General features: G+C 33.8%; 1 protein-coding gene across 1 annotated transcript in view; it reads left to right on the forward strand.

The window, feature by feature from the left end:
* Positions 1-105: 105 nt before the first annotated feature.
* The window catches only part of LOC117179654 (trichohyalin-like), a 47,818-nt gene continuing 34,880 nt past the window's right edge, over positions 106-13,043 (forward strand). The window contains exons 1-3 of the mRNA XM_033371663.1: positions 106-179; positions 294-400; positions 9,229-9,449. Coding sequence (XP_033227554.1) covers positions 296-400; positions 9,229-9,449 — 326 coding nt within the window. The 5' untranslated portion in view covers positions 106-179; positions 294-295. The remainder of the gene's footprint in view (positions 180-293; positions 401-9,228; positions 9,450-13,043) is intronic.

A 13,043-nucleotide genomic window follows, 5' to 3' on the forward strand; every position in this document is an offset into this window, starting at 1 on the left:
CGCGCAACTCAGTCATTTACAGCGGCTCCTACTATATTCACACGGACATAGCCCTGTCATAGTATTGGACCGCATCTCGTTTCAGATCTGGGATCACTGGTCCCGCCAATTCGATACTCTAGCAAAGATATGTGGTTCATGGTACCATTGGATAAAGATAGTATTGGTTGCCGTCATCCGTTCGTTGTTATTTCGATGTTATTTCTGTTTCATTTCTTTATTTTTGATGGTTATCGATAATGTTTATTATTATTTCGTTAATCTCGTGAATAAATTTTAAATTTCATAACTAGAAATGGAACATAGTTCTTCATGCTCCTCGAGTCCACCTCATCATCGCCATCCTTACCGTACACCTAGTGAAGAAATTAGATATCATCGCCACAAAAAGAGATACCCGGTAAGAAAAAAGAAAAAATCAAAATCTGTATTACAACATATACGCGGTTTTTCCTACATTTTGATACTCACCACTGGTAATGGAAAAAGAACAAAATGCAATTCATTTCAATGTGTTCTAGAAGCTTGACGTAACCTCAAATAATGTTACAAAATAAAATGGTTTGTAAATTACCCTATTGGTAAACGTTCATTGTATTTAAATTCTGTTACTGAAGAATAAAAGACGAGGCTGATAAATAAATTTAAAAACTACTTTTCACTACAATTTATAATCTTAAAAGAACCCTGCAGACTTAAATTGAAAAATACAGTATTTTTAAATCCTATGCATTGATTGCTTAAAAAACAAACAAAAACATCTAAAAGTTTCGAAATTAAGGGAATAGATTCATTTGAAGTTCTCAAAACTGAGGTGCATGTTAAATCACTCAAAGTGACCCTCATAAATTTTAAGCTTTTAAAATTAAAGCTTAAAGTATTTTAATTCAAAAGCAAATACCTACATTGGTGTCTATACAGGCCACCTATAGGATACTATATTGGTCATTGTAGGTCCCAACTATTGGAAATACAAATTTCCTATATAGAATCCTATATAAGATTCCTGCGTCCATTGTTTACTTTAAAGAACTGGAAGTGTTGCGCAGTAGTTTTCTATACCAGATATATAGCTACGCAGTAGTTATTTTTGACTGCGATTGCTTTAGTACGATATAATTGTTTATCTACTGCGTATAAATTATATTTCTGTAAGCTCCCATAGGGTTCCAGTTAGGTGCTCCATGCGGGTGTTATGTAGGAATCTGTATAGTTTCTAACGTGGGAAGTAGGAACCTATACCGTTATGAGAATATGTATTGTTTCCTATATAGAATCATGTATAGGAAACTTTTCTATTTCCTATAGGTGGCACCTATAGTGGCCTATGTAGCTGATCTATGTAGAATCCTATAGGTGACCTATATATAGGGTTGCCAGGTAAGAAAATTTGGAAAACCGGCCTGTCGCTGGGTTATAAAAAAAAGTCACCGAATAAAAATACTTCTAGAAAATAAATATCTGCCTCTTTCCAAATATACTGAAATTTGTTTCGGTTACATTTTTTCAATTTTTTACCGTTTTTCAGGCGGAGGTTATTTTAATGTATCAATCTCAAGAACCGATTTATTTATTATTTGCCGAGCCAATAAGATGTGATCCAATGTAGACTTCTGGCTCGTTTCGGAAAATTCGACTCATGAGCCGAGTCGATTCGATCACACCTTGAGTCGGTTCTGTGTATTATAAACACTTGTTGATAGAATTTTCAAATTCTGAAAAAAGTGGTCTCAAAAATTTAGAAAAAGCTTTAACATTTTGACTTTTTATAAAAAATGGCTGGTTAACGAACTCAATCTTTCTTATCCAATCCGATTAGTCTTTCGACAGTTATTGGCTATACAGACGACACCGACAGACAGGCACTAACCTCGGCATCTGATGATATCCGCGAGTCATTTTTCACATAAAACTAATACCTTCTCAATATGGATGAGAATGTAAAAGTGATTGACAAAGATATTTTTATTCAGTTTTACGTATTTATTACAAACAATTTTTTCACCATTTTAAACTAATATTCCTTTTATTTTACGGTTTTTCAGGGGAAAACGTGTTAAAAACTACAAAAATCATTTGCAGTTACTGTTGTATTTTGCAAGCTACATGAATTTCAACACTAAAAGCCCACTTATAATGACAGCTTTTAATTAATTTTCAACTGCATTTCTTTGAAAATGCTTTAGTAACTTTTTTTATATTTTTTTACATTCTCATTATTTATGATCGGGAAAGTATTAGAATTGTCCGAAATTTGAATCCACAATTTGCGGCCGTCCGTCCTTAAACACGATAACTTTCGAAAAATTAAACGAATCAAATCAATCTTTGGCACACTTTTTTATATCCAAAAAGAAAGGACGAGTTCGTTAAGCAGCTATTTTTTATTAAAATTCAAAATTGTTGAGCATTTAAAAAATGTTTGGGACCATATTTTAAAATATTTAAACATGTTACGTACGGCTATTCATAGTACTAGAAAAACTAAACAATGTATTCTAATGACTTTTTCCGATAAAAATAAAATTCTCAGAGTTATAGTATTTTCAAAATTTTTTTAATCAATCAAAATTTTAAGCCAAACAACGCACGAAATGAAAAAAAGTCAAGTGAAGAAAAACATTGCTTTTTCAAAGCCATACGAGATTATCATAACAACTTTTTGGATTTTCTTGGATAATTCAAATTTTGATTGAATAAAAAATAATGACAAATCAGAAATTACATTTCGGGTTCAAACTGTGTAGGATACGAAAAAAGTTGAATTAAAACAATTGCGATCCCAAAACAAAATCTACAGATTCTTTAATAATCACTTCTTGATGGGACGCGTACTTTTTGGTTTTATTCGTGAAAAAAACATTGAAAAAAATGTGGAAAAATGACACAAATTAAGAAAACAAATTATTTCACACAAATTGTTTAGCCGAAAGAGAGCTACAAATTTGATATGAATCACTTTTTTTGACAGGACAGGTAGTTTTGGTTTGAATCATAAAAATGACATTAAAATAAAAAATAAAAACTTGTGGAAAAACGAAAAAATGTAAAAAAATTGATAGAAAAAGTTATTCACCCGAAAAGAGATAAGTTATAATTTATTCTAGTCTCACCATTTATGATTGAGGAAGTATTAGAATTTCCTGAAATTTTACACCAACACATTAAGATTTTAAACCAAACCACGAAAAATACGAAAAAAAAGTCTCAAAGAGAAATTGTAGCCTTTGAAAAATACTACAAAATTTCTTTTAACCATTTTCCAATAGGACTCGTAATTTTGTTTTTATTTATCGTAAGTAATAAGTTGAAAATCGACAATTTCAATATTACACCAAAAGACGCGAGATACATAAAAAATCTAAAAGAAGACTTGTAGGATATTTTGCTTTATCCATAAAAAATGATATGAAAACCAACTTCTATTCTTAGCATAACAGCGCGAGATAGAGAAAAATGTCTGAAAAAGGGATTGTAGTTTTTTTATTTATTTTAAGGTGGTTCAGAAAATATACATTGACAAATATCTGTCAAAAATCGAGCGCTCAGCGCGAGTATTATGATGAGAATGTGTACCTCAAAGTCTACAGAGCTTTGAGAAACTTAATCGTTAACTATACTTAATTAAGTAGAAAATACAGAATATGAAGACACATATAAAAACTGCGACCTAAAAGAGATTTTTTTGCTAAAGTTTCATTCGAGCATTCCAAATGCAAAGAATAAATATCCGAGCGTGAAGCTCGAGTTTACCCATTATCAAGCGGGAAGCGCGAGATTCAACAGGCGCGCACTCAAACTTGCGAGCAATGAGAATGTGTCCGCAAAGCGGGCAGAATTTTATCCTTGCCGATAATTTCATTTTTATGTAAAACGCTGTTTTAAAACTATTCCAACTATGCGAATACGAAGTACTACAAGGAGATCGAACGCTTGTGACGGAGATGGTGGTAAATTAAGTCATTAATATTCCTATAGTAGCAGACAACAATTTGGGTACAAATTTTCTTTGAAGGGGCACTCACCTGGGAATAGATCTCGCTATGAAGAAAATCCGAGGACAGCACCGGTGACAGGAGGACGAAAAAAGTTAAGCTACGATAACGACGGAAACTACCTTAACCCAGTTATAGAATATGTAACAAGGAGTCAGAAAATACTTTGTTTAAAATCATAGCTGATTGTCTGATTGAGTTACACCTAATTTAGTCATTTTTAATTTTTATAATTTACGTATACATTTTTTCAATCACCAAAAAATATTTCACGATGGACAATTAATATTTAATTATAAAAATATGCTGCTGAATGTGACAGCACTATCAATGCACCTTTGTTTAATTGAAATGACATTCTGCTGGTTATTTCAAAGTCTTTCATCCCAGAGCTCCATTTAATGGAAGGATTCGTTAATAATATGTTCTGGGATGGACTTGTACCACTTCTTGGAAGAGAAAAAGCTCTCCAGTGGCCTCAGTCATTGAATTTAGTTTCAAAACACTATCACAGAGAGGCGTTTGAAGGAAATGCTTGCAGGAGGTTACTCAAGGAACCAGATAAATTACTCAATCGTGAAATCTGCCAGCACATGGGGAGAAAACTACCTCTTCAACCATTCATCCTCGCATTAAAAACTATGTAAAAAATTGTCCATTCGTGTTTTTCTGTTAAAAGAATCCAATCAAACTTGAATCAGTACATAGAAAATCTAAAAAAGTATCTTGTTACTAATGTGACTGAGAAACTGAAGATTCACATTATACTGAACCATCTGGAGCAAGCGCTTGAATTTTGTTATAAAGAAGGTTTCGGCCTTTGGTCAGAAAAAGCGGGGGGGGGGGGGTCCACCACGAGTTTTTGAAATATTGGAAGCGGCGGAAGATAAACAACATGCAAGATCCAAAATGCCCTGAAAGCCCCAAGCCAGCTGTCATTGATTTTTCTTCTAAAATCAATTTCGTATCTCCCAGACTGCTGTAGGCTAGAATGAAAGTAGGAATTAGAAGATTATTTATCATAGCATGCTACGCGCCTGTTATTAGTGGTCCCAGAGAAGTAAAAGACGCCTTCTGGTACACTTTAAATGACACAATAAATATTTGCGAACATGAGGAAAGAATAATTCTACTTGGAGATATGAAAGAATGGGTGGGCATTCAAAATCAGGATACAGAAAGAGTATTAGGTAATTTTGTTGATCCAAGAACAAACTATAACGGAGATAAATTAGTTGGTCTATGCTTAGAAAGGGCTCTGTTTATTACAAATACTTGGTTTAGGCATACAGCAAAGATACAAGTGTCATGAGGGGTTCTGAATGCAACACTGATCATTACCTTCTGATCTCCAGAATTAACTTAGGTAGGGGATGGAGAAAAAAGAGAACCAAGAAAACCAAACAAACGCGAATAGAAATTGAGAACCTACAGAAACCAGATGTGCGAATAGATTTCCAAAATAAGATAATTGAAAGCACAGATAAGGTAACCTGGTCGGGGCTTATAAATAACAAAGATATAGAGGGCGCATGGATTAAGTTCCGGGATATCATTGCTGTGTTTGCGATCGAAATGTGTGGTATCGCGGTTTTAAGAAGAATGTCTGGTGATCCGTGCTGGAATGATGAAATTGAGGCTGCCCAAAAAGCAAAGCAAGGAGCGTACAGAAGAACTTTGAACATCGCAGGTCTTAGCGACGAGGAAAGAAATAGACGTATAAATGATTACAGACACAAAAAGAGAATATGCAAACGATTAATTAATGAAAGTAAAGATAAAATTATAACAGAAGAAGAGAAGAAAATACAAAACGACTTTGAAGGAAGCAAGAAACTGCTTTATAAAAAAATGAAGGGGGACAAAAGTACGGAATTTTCAACATGAGAAATAGCAATGGGCAAATGCTATGTGATGCAGACGGGATATTAGATGCTTTCAGAGACTATTTTAGGGGACAATTCGGAGATGAAGCTATAGGACACCACAACTGCGGTGTAGAACACTTTGCGTTAGAAAACTCAATTGAGAAAGTCTGTCACTGAGGTTAGGGATATAATTAAGAGCTTGAAAAACGATAATGCTGCCAAGGTAGACTGTATTTACGCTGAAATGCTTAAAAACAATGGCGAGTACATACTACATAGACTGTGCAAATCGATAAATTTATGTTTCGAGATGGGAGACGTCCCAGACGATTGGAAAAAAGCGATTATCGTACCAGTATACAAAAGAAAGAGAGATAAGTAGAAAAAAAGTTTTCTGTGCATTTGTTGACCTAGAAAAGCTTTTGACAAGGTACATAGAAGTAATCTTTGGGAAGTCCTGAAAGAGTATGAAATCAATGGATGGCTTCTACAAGCTGTATAAACAATGTATACGGGTAGCAAAGCGATTGTAACGGTAAATGGAAAATTGAATGACTGTTTCAATATTATTCAAGGAGTTGAACAAGGATTCGTTATGCCTTCATGGTTATTTATATTATTCATGAACAAGTGTTTAAGAATGATTTATTTCGACGAAGAGGGTGTAGATCTCGAAACAGTAAGGGTACGTGGGTTAACGTTCGCAGATGATAAGATTGTTATGGCAGAGTCTATCGAAGACTTGCAAAGAATGTTGAATAAACTGAATGCAAGCATGAAGAGCATGTGCCATAAAATTAACGCAAATAAAACAAAAACTATGGTGTTTGAAGGAAAGAGTGAGAAAACACTATGCAATATTGTATTAAATTATGAGAGAATTGAACAAGTTGATAAGTTCGTATACCTTGGTAGCTTATTTAGTAAGGACGGGAAGATAGATGAGGAGTTAGATGGACGTATAAACAAAGGTAAGAAGGTTATTTTTAGAGCAGGGCCCCTTATCAGAACTAAAAATATATCAAATAATGCTAAAATGGCAATACATGATTCTAAATTTGTACCTACTGTATTATACGGTAGCAAGACCTGGACCTATCAAGAAAAAGATAAGAGTAAAATTAATGCAATTGACGTGAGATTCTTGCACATAATATGCGGAAAAACTCTGATGGACAAAGTGAGTAACGAGATAATTCTCAAAGAATGTGGCGCAGAAGAGACGCTAATAGATACATGGGAAAGAAATCGGTTAGGATGGTTCGGGCATATTGAGAGAATGCCAAATGAACGACTAACGAACAAGTGTATCAAGGTAAAGTAAATGGCAGCGTGCTCAGAGGCAGACCGCGGAAAGAATGGTTAGAATGTGTGGATAAGACCCTAGTTAGAAGAGACATAAGAAGCCACAGAAACACGAGAGCATGCATGAAAAAATGCATGGGCGTAAAAGAAGCTACAGAAATATGGCGGCAAATAGTCAATAAAAAGAGTGTCAGTAGAGTGAATGACCCCTGAAACAAAAGACCTTGGATGCTAATGGACCCAAGTGGGGAAACTCACATGGCGACTTTGTGAGGATCTCCACTTGTGCATGGGTTGTCGGCAGATGGGCAGTATTTTACATATAGTAAACTGTTCTGTTTTTCGTTTGCAGCAAAAATGTTTTTCCTAAACGCTATTACCGATCACTCACACATCGAAGTGCCGATAACTGAAATAGCTAGATTTCTGACTTGCCGATAACCCATGCATTCTCGTATTTATAACTTCGAACTTCTTATAATATTCATTCTAACAGGATATGTTACAAGTAATAAGTAATTTACCTTTCTAAAGGTGCGCTTTATTCGATAAGACCCATTTCTTAAGTTTTAAATATGTTCAATATCGTTTTTTAAGCATTTGAAATCTAAAATTCGCATTAAACTTCCGATAACTGGCACACTTACCTTAACTATTTTTTAGATAATTAATTTTCTCCGAGATGTATATTATATTTATTCATATGTATTTATTGATTTATATATTGAAATGTTGTCACAGGCTTAATATGGTTACTGCCCAACATGTCGAAGGCATTTTTGGTTAGAGCTGGATTTTTATTTTTGATTATTTAAGACGGGGCTGTCCCGGTATATATCATCAGTCACGGACGCATTTTTATAATGCAGTCAAGTGATCTGATGAGAGCAGTGTGTCAAGACATATTGGGCAAAGCCTGGTTTTTATCCCATCATTGACGAACTGGGTTGCAATCAAGTAAACGATGGAGGACCTACAGCTTAAGGTGGGTTCGGAACCACCAGAACCTCGGCAAAGAAAAATTTCCTGAGGTACCGGCTCAGGGATCGAATTCCGGACCTCGTGAGGTGAAGTCCGAGCGTCTAACCAACTGAACCACCGTTATTATTATTATTATTATTATTATTATTATTATTATTATTATTATTATTATTATTACGTTGTATGTATTTACAATCTGTAAGATATTAATATTGAAAACTAATAAATTTTCATAAGTTAATCATTATAAATTATTTTATAGAGTTGACTTCTGCCTTGTTTACCATAATTCTTATAGTTTTAATATTCCAATTCCTCTTGCATTGAATTATTTAGATATTTAAATATTAATTGTCCATCGTGAAATATTTTTTGGTAATTGAAAAAATGTTTACGTAAATTGTAAAAAATAACTCAATCAGGTAAATTAGGTGTAACTCAATCAGTTATGATTTTAAACAAAGTATTTTCTAACTCCTTACATATTCTATAAGTTGGCTAAGGTTTTTTCTGTCGTTATCGTAGATCAATTTTGTTGTCTTCCTGCCAATCTCCTTGTAGTACTTCGTGTATATGCGACTATACAAGACGCAAACATAACCTGCATTCTACATACCGGTCGACAATTTGTTGCTTTTTTCTTGCGTACATTGTTTTCTGCACTTCATCCACTTGTCAATTGCCAGATGGTGTTTTTGTTCAACTTTTTATGTAGTAATTCGGCACCTGGGATAAACTTATCATTTGTTTTTACGTTAAAGTTGGGTATAATGGTGTAGACTGTAGATTTGAACGAAAATATGCTCGAAACATTGAAATGCCCACTAAGTATCAGTTCGGCGCCTAAGCTTCCGATCTTAAATGAAAAGGTCTATTAAAAATCCTAACTTTTAGAGCCCCTCGTTGGAATTAAAATTAACTTACTAACTAGCTACGAAAGTAAAGGAATGAAATTTCAGGGCAAAAATATTTTCCGGTTATGCATTTTGCCTTATGGAAAAATCGCGTATTCAAAGAAATAGAATAAATTTCACTTTCAAATCTGACCATCTTAATTGTTCTCTATTCTCTTTTTACAGGAATGGGTGATACGGCAAGATAAATTAAGAGAGCATTACGAACTTAAGCGTAGAAAGATTGAAGAATATGATAAAAAATATAAATTGAAAGGAGATCAAATGATGCGATCAGGAAAACACTCAAGAAGATCCTCGCATCGAAGTCGAAGTGAAGTGAGATCTGAGAATCGTCGCAGCAGAGATCGTAGACGGAGTCCTCAACCCACAAATATGTCGCCAACGTAAGTATTTTTACATTCTTATCATTTATGATTGAGAAAGTATTAGAATTGTCCGAAATTTGACACCACAGTTTTTCAACGGATCTCCACGTTTCGAGACACCGTGAATCCGAAATCAAGTTTTTGCGATGGCGTCTGCCTGTCGGTGTCCGGCTGTCCGTCCGTAAACACGATAACTCTCTAAAAAATGAATGGATCAAATCCATCTTTGGCACACTTCTTTTAGGTCCTAAAAGAAAGGACGAGTTCGTAACCAACCATTTTTGATAAAAATTAAAAAAGTGGGCGCACTTTGCAAATTTTTGAGACCACTTTTTTCTGAATTTGAAAATTCTATGTACGGGTATTTATAGTATTCAGAAGCATAAACAATGTATCCTAATGACTTTTTTTGATAAAAAGAAAATTCTCAGACTTTAGCATTTAAAAAAATTTTTAATTTACCGAAAATCCAAATTTTAAGCCAAAAAACGCAAGATATGAAAAATAGTCAAGAGAAGAAAAACATTGCTTTTTGAAAGCCATACAAGATTATCAAAACAAATATTTGGATTTTTTTGGAAAACCGAAAATGCAAATTTTGATTGCACAAAGAATAATGAAAAATCAAAAATTCCATTTTGTGGTCAAACTATGTAGGAAACGAAAAAAGATGAACCAACAAAAATTGGTATCCCCAAAAAGATCTACAATTTAGTTAAGAATCACTTCTTGAGAGGACGCGTACTTTTTGTCTTACTCGTGACAATATCGCTAAAAATACAAAAAATAAAACAATATGTGGAAAAACGATGAAAGTTACGACAAAAATAGATTCAACAAAACGTGTTTACAAATTTCTGTCGGAAATCGAGCGCGCAGCGCGAGTTTCACGATGAGAATGTGTACCTCAAAGCCTACAGAGCTTTGAGAAACTTTATCTTTGACCATACTTAATTAAGTAGACAATTCAGAATATGAAGACGCATAAAAATACTGCTATCTAAAAGAGAGTATTTCTCGGTTTTTTCGTTTGTACATAATTAATTATTGAAAATATCCACGAATTGTACGAAGGTTATTATTACGAAGAGTTTTTGAAGCAGTTTAAAAACAAATCATTCCCTCAGGTCGGTTTTTCGCGTGAAAAAGACAGAAAAAGTGTTAATCGTATTTTGAACCTAGCGCAATTTTAGGCGTGGCTTGAGATTTATACCTTTATGTTAGCCGAATGTGTCTTGGAATAGCCTCCCTCCCCCCGTAAACTTTTAGAGTCCACAGTTGGAGAAATATTAAAAATATTGCTCTGAAACCTTGATATGCTTTAGATTATACTATTTTCTTTAAGTATTGTTAACATTAACAAAAAATTACACGGAAATAACATATGATACCGTTTTTTTCCGTTCTCCTCAAAAATTTTCCGAACAACGTTTAGCCCCTTATGGTCCTCGACCATCCGTTTTTTCTGTATATAAATCGACTTTAAAAATTCTATGTGGTGCACACTGTTCATTAATGCCTTCCTTGCTGTTTACATCTGTTTGCAAAATTCGCTGACCTTTTATATAATAAATGAAGGGCCTTAATCCGACATTTGCAGGAGGAAAAAAATGGTGTAACTTTTGAACATTTGATTAAAAACAAAATCTTTTCGAGCTATGATCTTCGTTTATTGAGTCGTGAAAAAATCGCCTGTAGAAAAGAAATTAACTCCTAAAAAATCTGTGTGAAATAGGTGGAGTGCATCATCTAAAAATTTGTACGTGATATGTATAAAAATCTGTACAAATTTTAAGCATTTTGATAAAAAAAAACAAAGCAGATAGCATTTTTGAGTCTTTCTTAAGCTCTATTGAAACTTGAAATGAACATCCTGAAAGAAGCAACTGCCTTCAAGACAACCCGTGTCAAAAGCGAGATTATTCCTTCCTCATGAAGGGAGGTTTGTAATTACCCATATTTCAAAATATGCTTTTTCTATTTATTTTGATATACACTGAAACTTTGAGACTTGCCGGTTTTTGGATTGGAGGAGATCGGGAATTAACCAGATAGAGTGCCGTTTCTCAGAGTTTCACTATAATTGGACCTCAGGAGCTCGAAATAAAATTTTGTTTAAATGTCCGTGTGTGTAACTTTTTTTTTCTGTTCACCATACCTCGAAAAGTAAAAGAACTACGATCATGAAATTTGGATCAAGTGTAGCTCTGATCGAATTTTGAGCTAGATCGGCCATTTAGAAGTTTTTCATTGCTTTTAGAAATTCATTAAAAAGGAAATTTTTACCTTTATATGAGAAACACTTTGTTTATATAAAAAAAAACAGTACGAAATCTAGCGTATTTCTTTGCATCTCTGGGATGCATCGATCGACTTTGCTTGAAAGTTTTATGACCTATCAGTACAGCGATTGTTAAAGATTAAAAAATGGCTTATTCTGTTTATATATGTTACCGTTTATACCCGAAATCAGTTAAAACTAGTTGTAACTAGTTAAAACGCGAAATTACTACGATCATTTGTAACAACTAGTTTTAAATAGTCAACACGCGAAGTAACCAAGTCCTTTTGTACAAACCTAAAGATTCTTTTAATTCCATCTTATTTCTTGTTTTAACTGAAAATATTAGTGACCAATCACTCTTCTGTGACCAGTCGCTAAAATGTTTAATATGTAAAATTAATATGAAAAATTACTACAGGTAAAAATAGTTCTCACAAAAGCACAGTCGGGTGCGATATAAGATAGAATTAAACAAATTTTCGGGTTTTTACAAAAGGAGATTGTCGGGTATAAGTGGTAAGATATAAGAAAAACTTTTTTGATATTAAAAATACGACAATATTATAGAGTGTATTTGTTCGCCTCCTTGAGACGCATCCATTGATCTATTGATACACCTTTTATGGCCCACCAGTACCTGTTTATGAATTCAGAAAAAAATCAGTTTATTCTGTTTATACCAGACAATTTTTTTATATTCAAAAGAGGACGATATTATATTTAGAGTATTTGTTCAGGTCCTCGAGACGAATCGAATATCCTATTGATATATCGTATATTTGTTCGCCTCTTCGAGACGCATACCTCGCTGAAGTTTGCAACGTTTTAAAAAAAAACGAATTTACAAAAAAATTTTTTTGTGCGAGACCTAAAATTTAAAAGTTTCAGATAGGTCTATTTGATGATAAAAGTTACCCGCAAAAGTTTCAACCCCCTATCTCATCCGGAACACCCTCATCTTCAACCCCTAACATAGAATCGTTCTACTTAACGTCCAAAGATGATAAAAAAAGTTTCATTCCCCTGTCTCATCCGGAACACCCTCGTTTTCTACCCCTAATATAATGAAACTGAAAAAAATGCTACAAAGTCCCATAACTTAAAGACCTGAAATTTTATGCTGTAGAATGGTTCCATCTGATGTCCAAAGACACTAAAAAAAGTTTCATTCCCCTATTTCATTCGGAACACCCCGTTTTCAACACCCAAAATATTGAAAAATCGAGAAAAAAATCCAACAAATTCCCTAAAATCCAGACCTAAAATTTTATGCTGTAGAATGGTTCCATCTGATGTCCAAAGACACTAAAAAAAGTTTCATTCCCCTA

This window comes from Belonocnema kinseyi, chromosome 9 (assembly GCF_010883055.1).
Source record: "Belonocnema kinseyi isolate 2016_QV_RU_SX_M_011 chromosome 9, B_treatae_v1, whole genome shotgun sequence".
NCBI lineage: Eukaryota > Metazoa > Arthropoda > Insecta > Hymenoptera > Cynipidae > Belonocnema > Belonocnema kinseyi.